Source organism: Osmerus mordax, chromosome 4 (genome assembly GCF_038355195.1).
Source record: "Osmerus mordax isolate fOsmMor3 chromosome 4, fOsmMor3.pri, whole genome shotgun sequence".
In the NCBI taxonomy this organism is placed as follows: Eukaryota; Metazoa; Chordata; class Actinopteri; order Osmeriformes; family Osmeridae; genus Osmerus; species Osmerus mordax.
In genome coordinates, this window is record NC_090053.1 from 20,804,074 (window position 1) to 20,826,729 (window position 22,656).

The 22,656-nt window shown below is 47.7% G+C and overlaps 1 protein-coding gene across 2 annotated transcripts in view; it reads left to right on the top strand.

Annotated features, from left to right (window-relative positions):
- Positions 1-22,656, top strand: part of immp2l (inner mitochondrial membrane peptidase subunit 2) — a 72,599-nt gene continuing 49,943 nt past the window's right edge. For both annotated transcript variants that reach the window (XM_067234699.1, XM_067234698.1), the window contains exons 1-3: positions 1-51; positions 8,787-8,924; positions 12,152-12,255. In XM_067234699.1, coding sequence (XP_067090800.1) covers positions 8,790-8,924; positions 12,152-12,255 — 239 coding nt within the window. In that variant the 5' untranslated portion in view covers positions 1-51; positions 8,787-8,789. The remainder of the gene's footprint in view (positions 52-8,786; positions 8,925-12,151; positions 12,256-22,656) is intronic.

The window sequence follows — 22,656 nt, forward strand, 5'->3', positions numbered from 1 at the left end:
GGCGCCCTTTGAGTGACCGAGAGAAGCACGAGCACGGAAATAACATCTCTGGTAGGTGAAATCAGCGTGGGCTGTTGTAGTTTAAGACCGAAGAACATCTCTAAACAGGAATGTTATGGTGTAGTGGTTGGCAGTATAATAGCCGTTCTTGTAAGGAAGAAACGACTGTAGAACGTCCTTTCTGTTTGTTCACAATAGCTAGCAACTTGTGCACATGATTACATTAGCTATCTAGCTAGCTAGCCGGCTAGCTCGCGTGATGTATTTGGTGCAGTAAAAGTAATGAGAAGGTCACGAGTGGTTGTCCTTGTGTAAAAGTTTATGTTAGTATATTCCAAATGCCAGATATTTTATAAGTTGTCCCTTTAAACCTTACGACATCCTTGTGCTGATACTGTTAGCGTTACTACTCAATACACGTGTAACTCCAAAACAAAGTAGCCAGCTAAGTGGGTGGGTGTGTGAGTGAGGGGTGAAAACCGTTTGAGGGTACAGTTTGCCTTCCCTGATTAAGAAACTTTAGTTGGCTAGTGTTGAAAGCAAATCGAAAGGATTGCTCATGATTTGCACATTTCTCTCATCCAGTGTAAGTCCAGTTCTGACTGAGCCACACGAATGTGTCTTTTAACAACTCCAACACAAATATACACGCAGTGCAAACACCTGAATTCTTGGAACATAATGGTGTTAAGGGGATGTATTGAAGAGTAGGGGAGACCCGGGTTGGTTAGCACACTTTTCTCTGTCTGCCATCTTTCTCTGACATCATTTATGTTAAGACTATTATAACCAGCAGAAAATGAAACGTTATGGTCTAAGCTATAATTAAATATATTTAAATGTAAACAAATATGTTCTAAAATGTGTTGATTTGCGACCGTTGGCTCACAATAAGGGGTTGGTTGGCACAATGTGCTGCCTTTGGGTCACATGACCCAAAGGTTCATAACGAACCATCGTTGTATTTACCCAATTTTACCCAATACAAAAACAAATAAAAATAATTTTCTTTTAACCTTTGCAATGTGGGGGGTCTCAGACAGCCCAACGGTTAAAAGAAAATGCTTCACTTTGTTTTTGTATGCGGTAAAGTTGTCCCAATACGACGGTGGGTCACAATGACTGATGGGTCAGAATGACCCGAAGATAACACAAGGGTTACAGTTACACGAAATGAAGCAACCACTAGAAACTATTTGAACATTTAATAGTATATTTTAAGCAATTAATAATTTAATAACATGTTTTATGCAATTCATTAGAAGGAATGTATATTTTAACCCTATCCCTAATCCTCAGGATTAGGCAACAAGAATCAAGACCGGAATGTTGACAACAATGTTCTTATTAGACAACATTTAAAGGGACAGTAACCACAACAGGAGCCTAACAGTAGCCCTCCTAGTAGCTCCCCTCCCCCATCACACGTATAATACGTCTTACCACTTCTTTAATTAAATGAATATATCTTCAAAATCACTGTGCCAACCAACCCCACTCAAATTTAACCCAACTTTGTGATGAAATGATGTTAGCCAGCTACCATCACTTATTACAGACTTTCACATTTTAAATGAACATGTAGCTGATTCCTGTGTCTATTAACTACACGTAACACATTTCCAATATCTTTATCTGACACCATTTTACATTTACATTTAGTTATTTAGCAGACGCTCTTATCCAGAGCGACTTACAGTAAGTACAGGGACATTCCCCCGAGGCAAGTAGGGTGAAGTGCCTTGCCCAAGGACACAACGTCAGTTGGCACGGCCGGGAATCGAACTGGCAACCTTCGGATTACTAGTCCGATTCCCTCACCGCTCAGCCACCTGACTCCCTGATTTTATAATACATTTAGTCCACAGACCACTTTTTTTTACTTTTGATACTATAAAAGTGAAATGTTACCCTCACCCAAAAAAGTTTGTGACATTCAGATGTTCTAACATAGTAGACGAGTGCAGGTCCAGAAAGCAAACATTTTGATGTAACAATTTTGTTTCTGTGACTTTCAAAAGGACCAAAAAATACTGTGTGCCACCCAACCCCTGTTGCCAACCAAGCCCTGTCTCCCCAATGTCTAGTCATATAGTACACACACAGGAATATGCTTGTTTAGAGAAAAGCGGTCTATTTTTGTTAAAAAAATAAATTATAGGTCTACCATATGTTTTACATACATACAACCTTTGGAGTGGAATCACGTTTTTATATTACAAAAATATGACAAAAGGTTTGTTGTAATTTGCCTAAATACCATATTACTACTCAGCATAATGATACAGTAGTTGACAGGATTGTGAGTTGGAGTTCCATGACAACCCTGCTTTGTAGTCCTAACAAATATAACGATTTAAAATAAAGCAGAGCGACGATTTGCAATGTCTTAGTTAACGCAGTAACATCCCTGTGTCTCCTCTCCTACTCAGTCACACCATTCTACAACACTGTACATAAAATAACGTCTTCTCCAGGGATAATTCATCCTTGTATTTATTGATCCACTCTATGTAACAGTTCGCTATCGCATTGATTGTGTCTTTAAAGTTCTGATGCCATCCTCGTTGATTACATTGTTGCTCAGACCTCCAACTTTCCCAGTGAATACCCAAGGTCATCTGAAGTAGGGGTTTGTTGTAATGCTGTTCCCAGCGCAGTGACTTTAAGACCTGAGTCTGATGTTCTGCTTCAGAGACAAATCCCATTTGTGTGCCTGGGCAGTAGGCCTGAAGCCTGTGAGCTTACAGTCAAAAACTGACACCACTCCAATAATCACCTTAGCTGCAACACACCACTCCCTACAGTGTCTGAAGATGAATACATATTCAGTGATTAGGGTAAGGGGATTACTAAGTGTACGACTTTATATACAGTTAGGTCCATAAGTATTTGGACATTGACACAATTTTCATCATTTTGGCTCTATACCACCACAATGGATTTGAAATGAAACAAATCCAAACACATCCAAATCAGGTGAACGGTGTAGGAATTACAACACATTTTATATGTGGCCCCCCCCTTTTTAAGGGACCAAAAATAATTGGACAAACTAACATAATCATAAATCTAATTGTCACTTTTAATACTTGGTTGCAAATCCTTTGCAGTCAATGACAGCCTGAAGTCTGGAACCCATAGACATCACCAGACGCTGGGTTTCGTCCCTGGTGATGCTCTGCCAGGCCTCTACTGCAACTGTCTTCAGTTCCTGCTTGTTCTTGGGGCATTTTCCCTTCAGTTTTGTCTTTAGCAAGTGAAATGCATGCTCAATTGGATTTAGGTCAGGTGATTGACTTGGCCATTGCAGAACATTCCACTTCTTTGCCTTAAAAAACTCTTTGGTTGCTTTCGCAGTATGCTTCGGGTCATTGTCCATCTGCACTGTGAAGCGCCGTCCTATGAGTTCTGAAGCATTTGGCTGAATCTGAGCAGATAATATTGCCCGAAACACTTCAGAATTCATCCTACTGCTTTTGTCAGCAGTCACATCATCGATAAATACAAGGGAACTCACATCATCGATAAATACAAGGGAACCAGTTCCATTGGCAGCCATACATGCCCACGCCATAACACTACCTCCACCATGCTTCACTGATGAGGTGGTATGCTTTGGATCATGAGCAGTTCCTTCCCTTCTCCATACTCTTCTCTTCCCATCATTCTGGTACAAGTTGATCTTGGTCTCATCTGTCCATAGGATGTTGTTCCAGAACTGTACAGGCTCTTTTAGATGTTTTTTGGCAAACTCTAATCTGGTCTTCCTGTTTTTGAGACTCACCAATGGTTTACATCTTGTGGTGAACCCTCTGTATTTACTCTGGTGAAGTCTTCTCTTAATCGTTGACTTTGACACAGATACGCCTACCTCCTGGAGAGTGTTCTTGATCTGGCCAACTGTTGTGAAGGGGTTTTTCTTCACCAGGGAAAGAATTCTTCTGTCATCCACCACAGTTGTTTTCCGTGGTCTTCCGGGTCTTTTGGTGTTGCTGAGCTCACCAGTGCGTTCTTTCTTTTTAAGAATGTACCAAACAGTTGATTTGGCCACACCTAATGTTTTTGCTATCTCTCTGATAAGTTTGTTTTGATTTTTCAGCCTAACGATGGCTTGCTTCACTGATGGTGACAGCTCTTTGGACTTCATATTGAGAGTTGACAGCAACAGATTCCAAACACAAATACCATACTTGAAATGAACTCTAGACCTTTTATCTGCTCCTTGTCAATGAAATAACGAACTCCCTTTATGAGGGAATAACATACACCTGGCCATGGAACAGCTGGGCAGCCAATTGTCCAATTACTTTTGGTCCCTTAAAAAGGGGGGGGGGCACATATAAAATGTATTGTAATTCCTACACCGTTCACCTGATTTGGATGTAAATACCCTGAAATTAATGCTGAAAGTCTGCACTTAAAGCACATCTTGATTGTTTCATTTCAAATCCATTGTGGTGGTATACAGAGCCAAAATGATGAAAATTGTGTCAATGTCCAAATACTTATGGACCTAACTGTAGGCTGCAACCTAACGCAAACTCCCATTAAACGTTACACTACCCATATGCTAAAATTGGTTATTAGAGCGTCTCCTCACAAAGGAGATGGATGTAGATGGGAGAATGTAGACGTGTTTCAGCCGTTTGTAAGGATCCTCCATGCACCATTTCACGCGTGGGCTGGCCGCGTGGCTCTGCCTGCCGTAGTCACAGACGGAGCTAGTGAGGTGCCGCTTCTCCATCTGCGGAGGACTCTTCTTTAACTAAGCGCTCATCAGGAAAAATCAATCTGCTGCCGGCATTCCGTGCCGTCTTTCGGCTCTCTAGTGGAAAGAAAGGGCTCTTTCATATTGACAATGGGATTCTCTCATTAGAGCTGTGGTTCTGTATTTGTTAGCGAGGGAAGATAGCGTTTTTCAACATGCAGGGAGCCACATTGATGTTCTGTCCTCCTGTAGCTTTTGGATGCAGCTTGGTCTGTTTTGACCTCTGAACCAGGCCACACCGTTCAAAAGTGTTGAGCGCCATTTGACTGGTGAACCGAAAGGACCTTGAAGGATGCTCAGTGGCTCACATCCTCAAAGCGTCCTTGTGGCTGGCCCACCCTGCTCTGTGTCCCCCCCGTCTGTTCCCCTGACAAAGTAATCGGAGCTGCAACAGAGTGGAGCGGAGAAGAAATGGACGTCTGTCTCTGTCCCGGTCTGTTACAAGCTGTGCCCTGAGCCCATGTCTCCTGGAGCAGCGTGGGCAGAGATTAGAGAGCAGGCGGGCATCTGGCGCCTGGCAGAACGGGCTTCCTGTCCGTTGGTGCTCGGTTCATTATAAAAACCGTCTGCCGTTTGGACGTCGGCCGAGGTCCACTCCCTGTGCACTTTATTTAGGCCTTCGGTGAAATGTTGCCAGTTTTATTTGTTCATAGCAACTTTTCAACTTTTATGATGAATGACTATTTCAGCCTATTACTCACCAGGGATTTACAAGCTTGACAGAAGGAAACCAACCAGAGGACACTTAACTTCTATTTATTAGAGTCCTTTTTGTTCAAATACTTAATATTGTGTTATTTGGGATTGTACCTGCCGTGATGAATGGACAGTTTTAGGTCACTTTACTTTCTCCTTTGTTCTTTTTGATGCCATAGCTCAGGATCTCTTAAGCTTCAATATTTATCTCTCCCTCTGTCCCTGGTTCATGGGTTTTCTGTGGCTCTGAGTGCTTTCCTCCAAAGCTCAGAACTGCTGTGGAGGCAGAACTGGAGAGTTTGGGGAAATCTAGCCACGGCTGGCCTTAATCAGAATCCCCTCCTGCCTCCATACATCATCCCTCGAGGATTTATCGTTCTGGAATGTTCTCCGATGTGAACACTTCTCATTTGGCGTTATGGCACCCAATGGCCAGAGAATCCAATTTTATCGAAATAGCCCTTGGGAGATAAGGTCATAGGACCTAATGGCATTGCTCAAGACCTGAGTCCAATTGTAACCTGTTCGGGATTCTGTCAAGTAGCCTAGACAAATACTGATGTGATCCAGGTCTGATCTTCAGTTAGGCAGATGTTCCCATTTTCTAGTTAACCAATATGTTATCAAGCATCTTACTCAGCTAAATGCCCCATGTTTGGGTAGCTCAGTAGAATGGAATGCCAGATAAATGCTTGGTTATGATAAGCTGTCTAGTGTGTTGCCAGAGCTTGTTACAGAGTCAGCTTCAGCACACTTGAACACTGGCACGAATACAAATGCTCAAAGAGAGCACTACCTCATTTGTCACCATGTCGACAGTATTAATGCCTTTTCTGCAGCCTTGATAAAGGCTTTTTTTTCTCTCAGTAGAGCGCACTTTAATGTGCTTGAGTGCAGTTGTCACATTGCTGTAAACAATGTCAAGCTAAGGCGCACAGTGTGCTATTGATACAGATAATACTGCAACCTTTCTTGGCAGCTTTACAAAAGAAGATGTTTCAGACCAGTGGTAGCAAACATAAAACATAGTTGGTAGAGTTGATTGTCTAACGCACACACACCCACACACACCCACCCACACAGGTGTAGACAGTACTATGCACACACATTTCTGACCTTTATTTGTCTTAAGGAGTTCATGTAGCATATTATGAGTTACCTCAAGCTAAATATATTGTATTGTGTACACCCCAACCTCAAGCTAAAGTGGGTCATTGGATCGATACTGACATAGGTCTTCACCTCTGAGAAGACATGTGTGTTTGGGCCTAAGTCTTAGCAACAGACTAAATGAAATTCAGCGAAGTCCACGAGTCTTGACCGTACTGTATGTTTTTTTAATGCAGAAGATGTGGGCTGCTCTTGTAAGTCACCCCCATAGTTCTCCCAACGCCTAATGTCATTCAGCAGTTTTCCTCTGGTTGTACAGGGACAGATGAAGGAATGACAGGATGTTCCTGCCAGGATGGATTGTTATGCTAGAATGGATTTTCTGCTCCAGTGCGGGAGTTCTCTCCCTCCAGCACATGGTAACTGATGTCTTACAATACCCTATGGTTGGGTTTGGAAAAGAGATTACTGTGTTTAATAAGACGTAAAATATACACGGATGTGGAAAGTGTTCCTTTGATTAGGATGCTGTAGCGTTGTGTGTGTGTGTGTGTGTGTATGTGTTGGGGCACGGTGCACATCTGGATGCGAGTTGACTCCACCTGTTCTGTGCTTGGCTTCTAAATGAGTTGCATTACATCAGGCTGACTCAAACCAGGAGCAGGAAGTGAACAACAGCAGGTTGATTCTAATTGGCTAGGCAGTTCTGTCCTGGACACGCTGGCTCATGCTCTCCTGAGCCCTCTCCACTACTGTTTTATATTATAATCATACTTAATAACTTAAAGTTCAGGCAATACAATTAAATGTAAATGAGGTTGCAGACCCCCTTGTGGCTTACGCTACTACCGTATTTTTCGGAAATAAAACAGCGGCTTGTACTCCGATTTTACAGTTTTCTTGTGGTTGTATGGCTTATATTTCGAAGCGGCGTATAGCCCGGTTTTAGAACCAAAAAGTGGCATTGTTCCAAGATCTCTACAGACCGTGCAGCAAATTTAATGCTCAACACTGGCAGGTGGCACGATGGCTTATTGAAAGAGGAATTGAAAGAGCAATTATTTACTCTGTCGTCTCAGTTACACTATCAGGGCTTGGAACTACAGTGACTTGCTAAAGTAGGCAAATGGCTCGTAGAACATAACATTTCATGATAATTTCAGTAAATCAAACAGCTGCAAGACCCAGTGAAATGTTATATACAGCTAGCAAACCAACATTAGCTAGCATCGCTAGCTCTAACGACATTGGCTAATTCAACCTTGGTAGGCTATCATCAGGATTTGCTAGATAGCTAAACTTATACTATATCTAAAAGAATGTTGTAGACATAATGGAATTTGCCACGCATGGACATACTATCCACAACCAAAGTGTGTTACGGCATGCTGTAAGATCGCCTATAGCCTACTCGTGCATTGCTTGGTATCATTGTTCCTGTATCAAGTGCTGCATATATTTCAGTGCGGGTTAAAATCCAATTTACAAACACAAAGCTCCCATTCTGCTGGGGTGCGGGTTATAGAAAATGCGTCTTGTTTTCCGAAAAATACAAGAAACCATTTTACTCAGCAAACATGAGAGAACCGTGACCAAATAAGATGTTGAACAGACTCAAGCTGCACAAATGGCAAGGGAAACCTTTTGAGTGGTGTTTCTGTGGTGTTTCTGTTTCGAGTGGTGTTTCTGTTTCGAGTGGTGCTTCTGTTTTGGGTGGAGTTTCTGTTTTGAAATGTTTGACTGGCTTCATATCGCAAACTGAGTCACTGGGATGTCTCAAGATGTGAGCAGGCCAAAACAGGCAGGTGGGAAAACCACATAAATCTTTGATGGACCCATTTAAAATTCTCTCAAATGTTTGTGTTTGTTTATGATCTGCAGGTGATCGTCCAGCATGATGTTCTAGAATATTCCTCTAATGTTCAGAAGTCTGAAAAGTTTGACTTGTGTAAAGTCTTGTTTTTCATATCTGCAGACCTATCACAGCTGCCTTGTAACTGAGGATGCGGCCATTAAATATAATTTTCTTAGTAAAAAGTCTGTGTGGGAGGGGGAAGATTTGCTCATTTCAAAAAGTGGAATACCCATGTATAATGAAACCTACTGTCTGTAAGCCTAGATGAGGTGTGCCTAAAGAACTCACCCTGCACTGGCCTGTGCTTGTCACATGGAAGCACTGATTGGCTGGTCTGTGTTCTTCTGGAAACAGGAAATGGCCCAGCACACTCGGGCGAGTCGCAAGTATCTCCGGGCGTTCGTCAGCGGGTTCTTCGTGGCCGTGCCTGTCACCGTTACTGTCCTGGACCGCTTGGCATACGTGGCCCGGGTAGAGGGGGCGTCCATGCAGGTGAGATCCATCTTCCTCCAGACACCACTCTGCTTTCACACATGTTCCTTTCGAGCTTGTTGTTGTTGTTTAAACTTGAGAACAGATGTGCTGCTGTCCTCCTGCAGAATGTAAGCAGCCTTACAATGCTTTGGAATTTGATTGTACTTACCGGGTAGGCCTAGATGTCATGTATAAACATGTCTGCTTTGCGCTTACGTATTTGACTTCATTAAGAAAACATGCGCTATGCCGCAATTCAAACCTTTCATGTGCGTAGTGATTTCGTAGCATTTTACTGCATAGGCAGCTCCTCCATATTTTATGCCCATGAATATTAAAAAACATGTTTCACAGGTTCATCGTGAATACGCATGGTAGTTCTGTTGCTCCGGAAGGTCAGGCCAGTGCAGGGTATTCCTTCCACCCGGCTGGCTTGCCAGGCATCTGAGAGCCGAGCAGGGTAAAAAGTACATGACATTGCCTTCTGAGAAGTTCGCTAACCTTCAGAGAGATGCTAATGGTCATGCAGCTTCAATAGAGCTGTTAGCAGGCATGGACCACTAGATGCCTTCACCCTTGGAACACCAACACGCTGCTGAGTGGACTGCTGGGTTGGATTCTGTTTGAACCAGAATCTCAGTCTCCGTGTATCATTTTCAGTTTTTTTGTGTGTGTGTGTGTGTGTTCTTCCTCTTTCCTTTATAAACATAGATGTAGACTTTAGTGAAGGGCAGAGGTAAACACTGTTCCATGATCTGAGAGTTAAAACGTTTTGTTTCACTTTACCTCTCGAACCCCTCGTGACTTCAGATGACTTGTAAGTATTTAAATGCAATTTCATGGTGCAGTTAAAAGGATACATCACAGCAAATGGTTTTGCCTGGAGAATGTAGCTATTGATGTCTCGTTAAGCAGTACTTAGTGAATCAATAGAGTCACATGCCCAAAGCTGTTTGCATGTTAGTATTACTGAGTGTTTTACTTCAGTCTCTTACAGAGCGTTAATACATTTTCTAGCGATTTACCTCTACAAGACTCCCAACAGGAAGCACTTTGAAACCCCATGTTCTCCTGCCCCGGGCCACCACACAAGATTGAACTGTTGCTCGGACAATCTTGTTCTGTCAAACTTTTCTCGTGTCTGATTTTGTTGTTCAGACTGTATGAATCTGCTGTGCTACGAAGCTTGCAAAGTACTCAGAAACAATGCAGCTTCTAGTATGAGGAGAAATATGACTGAAACTGAAAATGATAACGTGCCCAGCTGTAAAAGATAAATTCCACGGCTGGCAGCACTGGTAGGGATATTTATTTTCGGCTGACAGATAAGAGATATTCTGTCAATTACTCTGGCAAGCGTGAAATGGGCCACGCACATCCTGTTTAATGAATCATTCTGCTACTGTCATGTCACCCACAGGTTTGAGTGGGCTTTGTCACACACTAGTTACTTGATATTGTATCACAAAACTAAGTTGCAAGAATACATTATTTTGGGGCCTGGAATTTTACAGACAACTAAATGATAGCAGTTATGGCGGTTGGGGAAACAGGTTTTCCTCAGAGCGGAGTGGTTACTGTTGCTGCAGAGGAACAAGCCTCATGAAGACTTGAGACACGGTCTCTGAAAGGCGAGGCTAGCAGCAGCAGCTGCTGTGCAGCATCCACACCTCGCTACACCCTCGTCCTTCCTGTCACAGGCTGAACGTGTGGGGTACGTTGTTCCTCTCTGTCTGAGTGTGTGGGGTACGTTGTTCCTCTGTCTGAAAGTGTGGGATACATTGTTTCTCTCACAGTCTGAACGTGTGGGGTACATTGTTCCTCTCACAGTCTGAAAGTGTGGGGTACATTGTTCCTCTCACAGTCTGAACGTGTGGGGTACATTGTTCCTCTCACAGTCTGAACGTGTGGGGTACATTGTTCCTCTCACAGTCTGAACGTGTGGGGTACATTGTTCCTCTCACAGTCTGAACGTGTGGGGTATGTTGTTCCTCTCACAGTCTGAACGTGTGGGGTACATTGTTCCTCTCACAGTCTGAACGTGTGGGGTACATTGTTCCTCTCACAGTCTTAACGTGTGGGGTACGTTGTTCCTCTCTGTCTGAATGTGTGGGGTACGTTGTTCCTCTGTCTGAAAGTGTGGGGTACATTGTTCCTCTCAGTCTGAAAGTGTGGGGTACGTTGTTCCTCTCACAGTCTGAACATGTGGGGTACGTTGTTCCTCTCAGTCTGAACGTGTGGGGTACGTTGTTCCTCTCAGTCTGAACGTGTGGGGTACGTTGTTCCTCTCAGTCTGAACGTGTGGGGTATCGTGTCCTCGGATGATGCTCCGTCTGTTTCCCCGGTAACACTGTCCTTTGTGACAGCTGATGCGTGTGAACCGTAATGTGACATTCAGATTGGGTGAGTAACCCTGCAGCGGTGAGGGGATTAAAGGTGCTGCTCTGAGGGGAAGCAAGGTGTCGTGTCTGTCAGGAGAGACCAGCAGAGACAGGAGGAGTGGAGAGACCAGCCGAGACAGGAGGAGAGGAGAGACCAGCAGAGACAGGAGGAGAGGAGAGACCAGCAGAGACAGGAGGAGAGGAGAGACCAGCAGAGACAGGAGGAGAGGAGAGACCAGCAGAGACAGGAGGAGAGGAGAGACCAGCAGAGACAGGAGGAGAGGAGAGACCAGCAGAGACAGAAGGAGATGAGAGACCAGCCGAGACAGGAGGAGAGGAGAGACCAGCAGAGACAGGAGGAGAGGAGAGACCAGCAGAGACAGGAGGAGAGGAGAGACCAGCCGAGACAGGAGGAGAGGAGAGACCAGCAGAGACAGGAGGAGAGGAGAGACCAGCAGAGACAGGAGGAGAGGAGAGACCAGCAGAGACAGGAGGAGAGGAGAGACCAGCAGAGACAGGAGGAGAGGAGAGACCAGCAGAGACAGGAGGAGAGGAGAGACCAGCAGAGACAGGAGGAGAGGAGAGACCAGCAGAGACAGAAGGAGATGAGAGACCAGCCGAGACAGGAGGAGAGGAGAGACCAGCAGAGACAGGAGGAGAGGAGAGACCAGCAGAGACAGGAGGAGAGGAGAGACCAGCCGAGACAGGAGGAGAGGAGAGACCAGCAGAGACAGGAGGAGAGGAGAGACCAGCAGAGACAGGAGGAGAGGAGAGACCAGCAGAGACAGGAGGAGACTTGTGGAGGAGACTGTGTCTTTGTGTGTGTGTGTGTCTTGCTGTGTCTCATTGTGTGTGTTTCCACAGCCCTCGCTGAACCCTGAAGGAGTTTCTGCGTCTGACGTGGTCCTACTGAACCGCTGGAGCGTGAGGAACTACCAGGTCCGGCGTGGAGACATCGTGTCCGTACTGTGAGTCTGCCTCCACCTGCGTTTCCTACGTACAGACAGGATCCTGAGCGGTGCTCAGAACAGACAGTTCACCTGTGGTACCTGAGTAAAGTTCTGATAGGATTATTGGATATAGCCGCGAGCTTTCGTCCTTAACCCCTCCACTACTAGCTAAGTGTGGACATGGATGCTTGAGGTGTTTTCTGTTCGATACCTGCTCTTTTCCTCATATAGCCGGCTGACCTTTTGAGTCATTGACAAGGCTCCTCTTAGCTCTGCCAGCCTGCAGGCTCACTGTGTGGGCCTCGTAGAGAAGTGAAGTGCAGCCCATCAGTCTGGGAACAGAATACTCTTATAGTCATTCGTCTAATCAGCCCTCATCCATGTAGGAGGTACTCAGATGTTCTCCTCCTCCTCTCCCTTGCGGTGTTGAGGGCCCAGGCGGGCCTGCCGTAGCACCTAAGTCACTCTCTTTTTTTCATTGTTGGGTTCTCTGGTTCTCTCCCTATCTCCTGCTCGCCATCTCCCCCTCACACCCTCACTCCCTCCCTTGCTCTCTCCCTCTCCCCCTTCCTCTCTCTCTCTCTCTCTCTCTCTCTCTCTCTCTCTCTCTCTCTCTCTCTCTCTCTCTCTCTCTCACTTTCTGTCTTTTTCTCTTGTAGCCTCACCTCTCTTCTCTTCCTTTCTCTCATGGAGACGGTACTGTGTGTGTAGGTCCCTCCTGCCCACGGCTGGCTGCACTGACACGCTCTGTACTACCCGGTTACCACACACACACTCACACAAAAACACACTGACACACACACACACAATTTCACACTTACACACACACTTATGCACACACACACACACACATATACACACACTCTCTCACACACACACTCAGGCACTCTCACACACACACACATACATAAACTCACACACACACACACACACACTCTCACCACAGCCAAGAGCCTGTTGACACGGCTCGACCGCAGAGACGAGGGCGATTACCGCGGCCCCAATTAGAGAGCTCCGATACCAAGACTCCCGTCATCGCTGGCGCATTCAGACCCTCTTTGTTCTGGATCGCAGCAGGAAGCCAGGCGCAGGCCGCTAATCAAATGTCTCCTCGCAACTTCTCTCCTAACCGACGTTCCCGAGGACTCTTGACTGCGTGTACGGACTCTACAGGCCGTGTTTGTTTTGTTTGGATTTGCGTCAGGTTTTAATGTTGCTGTGTGGCAAGGGGGCCTGACCAGGTGTGTGTTCTTACTAGAGTCCTGCACGGTTTGGTTCTTTGGAGCCGTAACCGAACCACGCAGGCAACATCAATTCTGAGACCAAATCGACAACCGACATAAAGACAGATTTTCCCTTACCCGTTAAAAAAAGGAATAGATTCATATAATTTGTTTAGACTCCAAACGTTGGCTAATATTCCTCTGATGTCCCTTAAAGATTTATTAATTGTGTGGCACTATTGGATGTAATGCAGTATCTTGTGTGTGTGTTTGCACAAGCGCTTTCTGCTCATGCTTTGAGCAACAGGCTGGAGCATCGATAGCAAATAGAAAAACAATGTTCAAACCAAACCTACGCCCTTGTACTTGAGTATTAATTAAAGTAACATTAAACACATCCTGAAACCTTTTATTTTAATAACGTTTCTGACCCGCAATATATTAGTTCTGAACCGCAAGCCGCCTCGCGGGATGAAATATTTTTTCCCTAACCCCAAAAAATCTATTTTAGCGGGTTACCTGCGGGGAACCACAGATACCGGCCACGGTGCAGGACTGTAGTTGGTACACGGCCCAGAGATGCGCACTCTACGATCCACTCACCGGGCAGGACAGCAGTACAGTGAAGCCCCTCTGAGTCTCACAAATGACTGTACTGAGACATGTACAGTATTCATATAACTCATCATACAACTCCACCACCCCCCCATTCTCATCAGAAGACAGTCTCTGAGTCAAGCCGTTCAGTTTTGTGCGTGAGAGAGTGTGTGTGTGTGAGGATGTGTGTATGAGAGTGTGTGTGTTAGAGTGTGTGTGTGTGTTGAGGCACCCTCAGCCCTGGTTGATGGGGAGGAGTCTGGGACAGCAGCAGGATGTGAGTCGTGTTCAAGCCGGCCTCCATCATCACCCCAAGATGGCGGCCTCTCCCTGCAAGGGTCGGGCTGCGCTGCTTGTGTAAACAGGATGTTCAGCCATCATAAAGGACTATTCCTGGCAGAACAGGAAGTGGCAGAACAGGGAGGCTGGCGCTGGAGTCTAGCGCTGGAGGCTGGCGCTGGAGGCTGGCGCTGGAGGCTGGCGCTGGAGGCTGGCGCTGCAGGCTGGCGCTGCAGGCTGGCGCTGCAGGCTGGCGCTGCAGGCTGGCGCTGGAGGCTGGCGCTGCAAGCTGGCGCTGGAGGCTGGCGCTGGAGGCTGGCGCTGGAGGCTGGCGCTGGAGGCTGGCGCTGGAGGCTGGCGCTGGATGCTGGCGCTGGAGGCTGGCGCTGCAAGCTGGCGCTGGAGGCTAGCGCTGGAGGCTAGCGCTGGAGGCTAGCGCTGGAGGCTGGCGCTGCAGGCTGGCGCTGCAGGCTGGCGCTGCAGGCTGGCGCTGCAGGCTGGCGCTGCAGGCTGGCGCTGGAGGCTGGCGCTGCAAGCTGGCGCTGGAGGCTGGCGCTGGAGGCTGGCGCTGGAGGCTGGCGCTGGAGGCTGGCGCTGGAGGCTGGCGCTGGAGGCTGGCGCTGGAGGCTGGCGCTGGAGGCTGGCGCTGCAGGCTGGCGCTGGAGGCTGGCGCTGCAGGCTGGCGCTGCAGGCTGGCGCTGCAGGCTGGCGCTGCAGGCTGGCGCTGGAGGCTGGCGCTGCAAGCTGGCGCTGGAGGCTGGCGCTGGAGGCTAGCGCTGGAGGCTAGCGCTGGAGGCTAGCGCTGGAGGCTAGCGCTGGAGGCTAGCGCTGGAGGCTAGCGCTGGAGGCTAATCTGACGTCACCGTGGGGTTCACCCCGAGAGCTGGCTTCAGGGTTCATAGCTCATATGAGGTCAATAGGAGCAGGGCCACCAGTCAGGCGGGGAGGACGGGCTGTGCCGGGAGGGTACAGACGAGGCATCGAGGGATTCATGGTGCGCTGTGTGTTGCCAACTCTTGTTTACCGCTTGCTGAATAAAGTGAAATATATATTACGCCTCTAGTCATAATGCACCCATGCATATGATATTATAGCCAGAATCACACTTTGTAGGTAATTCTTATTTTGGGGGGTTTGCATATACATCCATTTCCAGAGTAGATTGAGTCAACTGAGGGAGGAAGGTTTATCTTAATGCTAATAGATACCTGTGAGGGCAATAGTGTGAAATAGATATATTGACTGCCCCAGAGTAAAAAAAGAGTAAAGATTTCTCATCTGCCAGGAATTTCAACCCGTATTTAAATGTAAAATGTGATGTTGCTTTGGTACACTGGTGACCGATGCCCACTTATAATTGGCACTCATTTTAAAAGCAAATTGTCCAAGGGAATATTTTTGTCCATAGAGTAATATCTTATTTACAGAATGTTTCTCATTTTCAGGCTGCAGTGAGTATGGAAAAAGCCTCTGTCACCATTGTTACGAGTGCATATACAGAAAGCCATCCGCTGCAATGGCTGTTTGTCATGCTCTCCATGTAGACCATTACAAACCTGATTGATTTTATGTTCTGCTGTGAACATAACCATTTTTGTCTGAGCAGGCTGAGAAACAGATTTCTGCAAAACATCATTTTGCTCTGGAAGGGTAGGAATGTTTCTCCCAGGTTATAAATAGGCGTCGTAAGAGATGAATAGTACTGCTTGACACGCTAGCTTTGTTTATGACAAGTATTTTTTGGAAGATTACCATCTTTGGAAAAAAAGGCGGTGGGGGTGTGAGCAGAAGTTTGTGGTAAAAGTTTTTCCAGTTATGAATATTCATCGACCAACGCAGCAGCCATGTAAACCTTCAAAAGCTTGACGTCTTGAATACTGTACATTACTGCATTCCTGTCGCTTTGAAGTGTAGATGTCAGGAAGTGGAAGGATAGATTCAGCCTGGACTGTATTGAGTTTGTGTGTAATTAGCATCAACAGGATCCGGTTTGGTAACAGCTCACTGAGCTCCTTCCTCATCCAGGCTTTGTCAAGCTGAGTTTTAGCAGCCTGTGACCAAAGCTGTTATTGTTCCCGGATTGGGGTTTGCAAAGACAGGCTGCGGAGAGCAGGGACAACCCCCTCTGAGATGCTCAGAAAGACTCAGAGCTGACAATCAGCGCTATGCAGACATGTTGGTCGGAGGGCTGCGTCCGGAGGTAGGTGGAGCGGACAGACAGGATGGAGGTCCTTGGCACGGTCTTCAGAGGGGAGGGAGGGAGGGGAGGGGGGAGGGAGGTGAGGGGGGAGGGAGGTGAGGGGGGAGGGAGGTGAGAGGGAGCTGAGGGGGGAGGGAGCTGAGGGGGGAGGGAGCTGAGGGGGGAGGGAGGTGAGGGGGGAGGGAGGTGAGGGGGGAGGGAGGGAGGTGATGGGGGAGGGAGGTCAGGGGGGAGGGAGGTCAGGGGGGAGGGAAGTGAGGGGGGGAGGGAGGTCAGGGGGGAGGGAGCTGATGGGGGAGGGAGGTGAGGGGGGAGGGAGGTGAGGGGGGAGATCAGGGGGGAGGGAGGTCAGGGGGGAGGGAGCTGATGGGGGAGGGAGGTGAGGGGGGAGGGAGATCAGGGGGGAGGGAGGTCAGGGGGGAGGGAGGTCAGGGGGGAGGGAGGTCAGGGGGAGGGAGGTGATTGGTCACCCTGACGTGTGGCCCACACCTTGGTCTCTGCAGGGGGCTGTAGGGAGGGAGAGAGGGGAGGTAAAGAGAGTTTGTTTTGCCACTATAGATCAATCTGGTTCTCCTCTGCTCGATTGGGATGTTTTGACATGTGTGCTGACTGGACGGAGTAATAGTGTCATTATCTGTCATTTGTGTGAGTGCAGAGGGGGTATGATATCTGGGTAATGGCCTCCACTAAAAGCAGGCCATGCCCTCTAAGATAAGGATATCCGGTTTTGACACACACTCTCACCGGCGCTTAACATTTTTCTTGGACTAAAGACACAGTCTCAAACCCAGCGTTCGGATGCTGAGAGGAAGATATTTTATTCAGCTTGCTGATAAGAATGGACTGAATTAGTACATTAATTTAATGCCCTGTGAAATCTCATCACTCCATAAATATTTATATATTTTGGACTTCCTGTTCATTAGAGCAGTAAATTAAGTATTCATATCTTCACTTTGCTTCAACATTTATGGTCCTCCATGCTAATTATGCAGTAAATATTCACATGTACTGGACACTTAAAGACATACATAAAATAAAAAATGTACTTCATCTGAGGAATCGCTGCCATCATTGGGATCAAGGCTGCTTTATCTTTTCTCTGTTCGATTTCTTTTCTGTGTGTGTTTTACAGATAAAAGTCTCTGACCATGGCATTTAAGATCGTCAGTGTCATTCGAGACTTTATTTACACACAATTAGGCTTTGTATAAATGCATCCTGATCTCTAAGTCAATGGACCTTAAATCCTCCAAATTCCAGATTAGTCATCATATAAATTGTTTCTACATAACCTTAAAGAGGACTTTTCAGTGATCAGCATGCATGGGCTATCAACCATTAATATCCATGTTAGCCGTAGCCATGTTAGCATAGCATAAAGACGTTCACAACAAACTATCCTTCTGTCCTGTTAAGGGGATGTGGAACCTGCCTCATCTGCAGAACGATGCTTCTCATTCATGTGTTGGAGTTGGAAACACATTTCCACACAATCTCTTTTTTATGACCTCTATAAATGAATACAGGTGAGCTTTTTATATAATAGGAATTAATAACCCCAACCTCAATTCATCCAGTGCTTGGTCTAACCGTTGGTCTAAGAAGTACACACATACTTTGAGCGTGCTGGATACTAATAGTGGACTGGATACTAATACTGATATAGTGATATATATTCTTCCAAGGATTTCTGGGCTAAACCCAGTGGCTCTGTCGTCCTCTCTGCAGAGCTTCCTCTCCCCTTTACAGCTGCTCCCATTGGGCCCCAGCTCCCTGTTCAATTCCACTTATCAGATGTGATGAATGAATGCCTTCGCCTTTTGGTAAATTCTACGTTCAGATAGGTCGCCTTGAACCGGGGCGCCCCTCCGAAAAGTTGATTGGGGTAAAATTCCACACAGTTGACTGAGAAAAATGCCCAAGTACCTTTACTCCTTTAGTGGTTGTATGTGTCAACCTGAGATATGAAGAGAGCAGAGGCAGGCCGGGGTAATAAGAACCTCTGAGAGTCGGGGCAGATTGAAGGAACGTCTGCAGGTGCAGGAATGAGCTATGTGTTTGGGCTTCACTTCATCACAGATGCTGGTGCTGCAGTCTCTCTGTGGTGATCCATGCTGTGGCCCCAACACAGGGCCCTGCAGTAAGTCACATTCTAGGATGGCTCGCATCAAGACAATGAAGTAGGACTGCATTCAGATGAAACATTGGAGATAACAGGTTTTCCTAGAATGGGGGAAAAGGGAAAGAAATGCCCACTTGGCTGTCATGGTGTCTTTTCATTTTAATTCATATCTGCCAGCCCAGCTCAGTGTTTATGTTGTTGTCTCTCTCTTTATCCATCTCTTTCTCTCCATCTCCCTCTCTCTCTCTTTCTCCATCTCCCTCTCTCTCTCTTTCTCCCTCTCTCTCTATCTCCCTCTCTCTGTCTCTCTCTCTCTATCTCCATCTTTCTCTCCCTCTTTCTATCTCCGCCTGCCTGCTGATTCTCCTGATGTACGTGTTCAGAAGCTCTCTGCATGAGGAGATGTGGATGAGCGCTGGTCTCCCTACACAAATGATGTTGTTCATTACAAGGCAGCCCTGTCATCTGACCCAGCGGGTATTTTGCTTATGTGCCGAAGAGATATTCCCCTCATTCATATGCCGTGTAATTGTACAAACATCAAAGCTGGTTTTCTGGCATTCACATCTATCAGGAAAGCAGGGGATGAAATGGGAATTACCTCGACATGAAATATTTCCTCATTTCTCCATTTAACAGTGCTGCCACCCTTCCCACACCAGAAGAGCGTTGTGAGCAGGTTACTCTCTTGACATATTGAGGGCAGGATAAAAGCTTTAAGTTAAAATTGGGCTGTGGATGGAAGGAAATTGGTGTTTCGAATGCCAGAGGGGCAAGGATTTATCATTTGGAGTGGTACAGTGACACATTTTAAAGTTGGAGATAGTATTATCCCACGGCCCCACAAGGATTGTGGTTAAAAGAGCTAAAGTTGTTACCCCTGGGGATTTTAAGTTCACCTTTCACACAGAGGTGGAAACAGTTTCTTGAATGGCTGTGCCTGGTTTGACGAGTGTGCATGGATGGTGCTAAGGACCCAAACAGACTTAAGGGTGAAGTTAGAAACACATCTACCTACACTTTCTTTGGGTCCCATTGTGTATTTGGTGGTCTGTCATCCACTGCTCTGTAATCCTGCATCTTTTCCCACACGCCATCCCCCAGGGTGTCCCCGGCACTTGTGTTTTAGCATGATTATGCTAATTGGACCGAGGTTTGCAGTGTCGTTGTCAGACCAGTGTGGTGATATGAGGGCTGCAGATTAAGAGCCAGCGAAGGCACTGTCAACACACTAAGCCGTTAATAAGAAGCTCTGCTTGAGGACAATAACAGGCTTGTGTGTGGGAGCGAGGGTGTGGGGGGGGGGGGGGGGGGGTTGGGGGGGGGGGGGTTGAGGGGGACTGGAGAGTTACCTATATGCTAATTGGAGTAAAAGCCAGGTAACTCATCTGTGGCTCTCTAGTCGAGGTTGAAAGATTGATAGTGATTTTTTCAAAAGCACTGTGATACTGTAATTAGCCAGTGTTTCTCTTTGCATTTTCCTGAAATAACTTTGGAATCTGGGCAGATTCAGCTTTAACTGTGCCCTCTTAAATGTTCAATGCTTCATGCTCTGTAGCGTGGCTTTCCCTTAGTGGGAAGCTCACTCTCCAGAAGAGAGTGGGCCCTCTCTTCTGGCTTGGCAAGAATACTTCAACTTAAAAATGGATTGTATCGCTGTGCGTTGGCAGCATTTGCACATAATTCCTGTGATTAAGGCTTCTGCTCACACATTTTCACAGCAGCCAGGGAGAGAGGACACATTATGGAGGTCTGGGCAGTCAATATTTAGAACTGCATTTTAAACTAGAGGCTCTGCAAGGGTGGGAAACCCCCATTGGTAAGCGGCCTGAAGGATGCTTCTTCTCGCTCGAGGGGGAAAACAAGCCTTCACTGCGTTGGGATGGGTAGGCCCCAGGAGCCGAACACACGCACGTAAAGTAAAGTGGCCGTGCAAGGGTTTGTTTTTGTGTCAGTGTTGTGTGTTTCCTGGTTCTTCTCAGCATCTATGGAGCTGGCAGGGGGCGGTGTGTGGTAGGCGGGCTCCTCCGGTAGAGATGGAGGTATTTATAAACCTCCACTGAGCGAGACGCATGGACCTTCCTCTGGTGTTTAGGGACGAGTCGATGTGCCGCAGCTTTCCCCTCTCTCTCCCTTACTGTATCTCGTCCCCTCTCTCCCGTTCTCTCTCTCTCCCTCTCCTGTTCTGGCGGGGGGAGAGGCGGGGGGAGAGGCGGAGGAAGGAGGCAGGCAGGAAAGCGGGGAGGTGTTATTTTAGGTCTGGTGGTTTGTGCTCCAGCTCCTGGGGGGTCTGGCCCAGGGCAGGGCAGGCAGGAAGTAGGAGCACTCTGCCTCCCGCCTCACCCTCTCTCATGACTTTGTGAGGACCTCTGTTGTGAAGACCTCTGTTGTGAGGACCTCTGTTGTGAGGACAGATAGAGTGCCGCAGGTGAACATGTGTGTGTTTCGGCCATCACAGGGGATAGCTCCGGCAAGAGCCAATAAGCATTCAGCTATCTGAGACTGGAGGCACGGATCTGGAAGGGCTCCTGGGCTGCTCGCTCCCTTCTCTTTTCTCCTCTGTTGGAAATTGAGGGCGATGGAATCTGTAACTGTCAGTCAACGCCAAATAGGATTTTTTTTGGTGAAGGAGGAATGGGAAATTCTGTTTGTAATATTATTGTTTGATTATTTTGAATTTAGTGTTTCCTGTTCTCATGTCATGAAATGAGAAGCCCACTGCATTGCCTAGAGAAAGATGGGGTCTCAGGTTGTAAACAGGAGTTCATGGCTTTATGACATGAGAGACAGGGAGACCCACCGTCATGCTGGCTGTAGCTCACACGGTTTGCTGGAAAACTGTGATCAGTCCTGTTTTTACCAACCACGATGGTGCATGGATGATGTTGCAAGATTCATCGCTTTTTGGGGTTTAGCCTATAACCACTAAGACATTTGCCCTTGGCGTCAGATTAAAAACAGACCCTGCAGTATTTCTGTTAAACAGAATCTGCCTCTGAACTTGGGTTAAAGACTTCATTGTTTCTCGTGTCACTAATGTGAATTTGTTTGAACCCGGTGTTCCACCACCTCCCGTTGACATGGAGACGGGGCATCTTGAGGGGGTTGTCTCCTGTCGATGAAGATCGATTTTAAAGGGGACCTCCTGGCTTATAATACCACCACCGCTCCCAAGCCTCCCTCCTGCCCCCCCAGCCAGCTGCTGTGGGCAGCGCTGGGGGCGCTGGGGGCAGGTCAGCGCTGGGGGCAGGTCAGCGCTGGGGGCAGGTCAGCACTGTGGGCAGGTCAGCGCTGGGGGCAGGTCAGCGCTGGGGGCAGGTCAGCGCTGGGGGCAGGTCAGCGCTGGGGGCAGGTCAGCGCTGGGGGCAGGTCAGCGCTGGGGGCAGGTCAGCGCTGGGGGCAGGTCAGCGCTGGGGGCAGGTCAGCGCTGGGGGCAGGTCAGCGCTGGGGGCAGGTCAGCGCTGGGGGCAGGTCAGCGCTGGGGGCAGGTCAGCGCTGTGGGCAGGTCAGCGCTGGGGGCAGGTCAGCGCTGGGGGCAGGTCAGCACTGGGGGCAGGTCAGCGCTGGGGGCAGGTCAGCGCTGGGGGCAGGTCAGCGCTGGGGGCAGGTCAGCGCTGGGGGCAGGTCAGCACTGGGGGCAGGTCAGCGCTGGGGGCAGGTCAGCGCTGTGCTCGGGTGTGGTCCTTGGAGAGACCGACTCAGCAGAGGGTGAGATGAACAGACCCCGTACAGCCCTGGGATCCCTGATATCTCTCATCTCAGCCGGGCAGCAGGGAGCAGGAAAGGATGGTCTGCTTAAACGATGAAATATGACCCATAGCCGCGGGCTGGCTGGCTGGCTGGCTGGCTGGCTGCCTGACTGGCTGACTGGGCCACAGTTCTGCTTAAACATCCTGCAGCTCAGCACCCAGGAGTAGCTCCCATTGCAACCCTGCTTAAAAGATGATGAATGACACAAGCGCACCAAGGGCACCCCCCGATAACACGAGGACCCC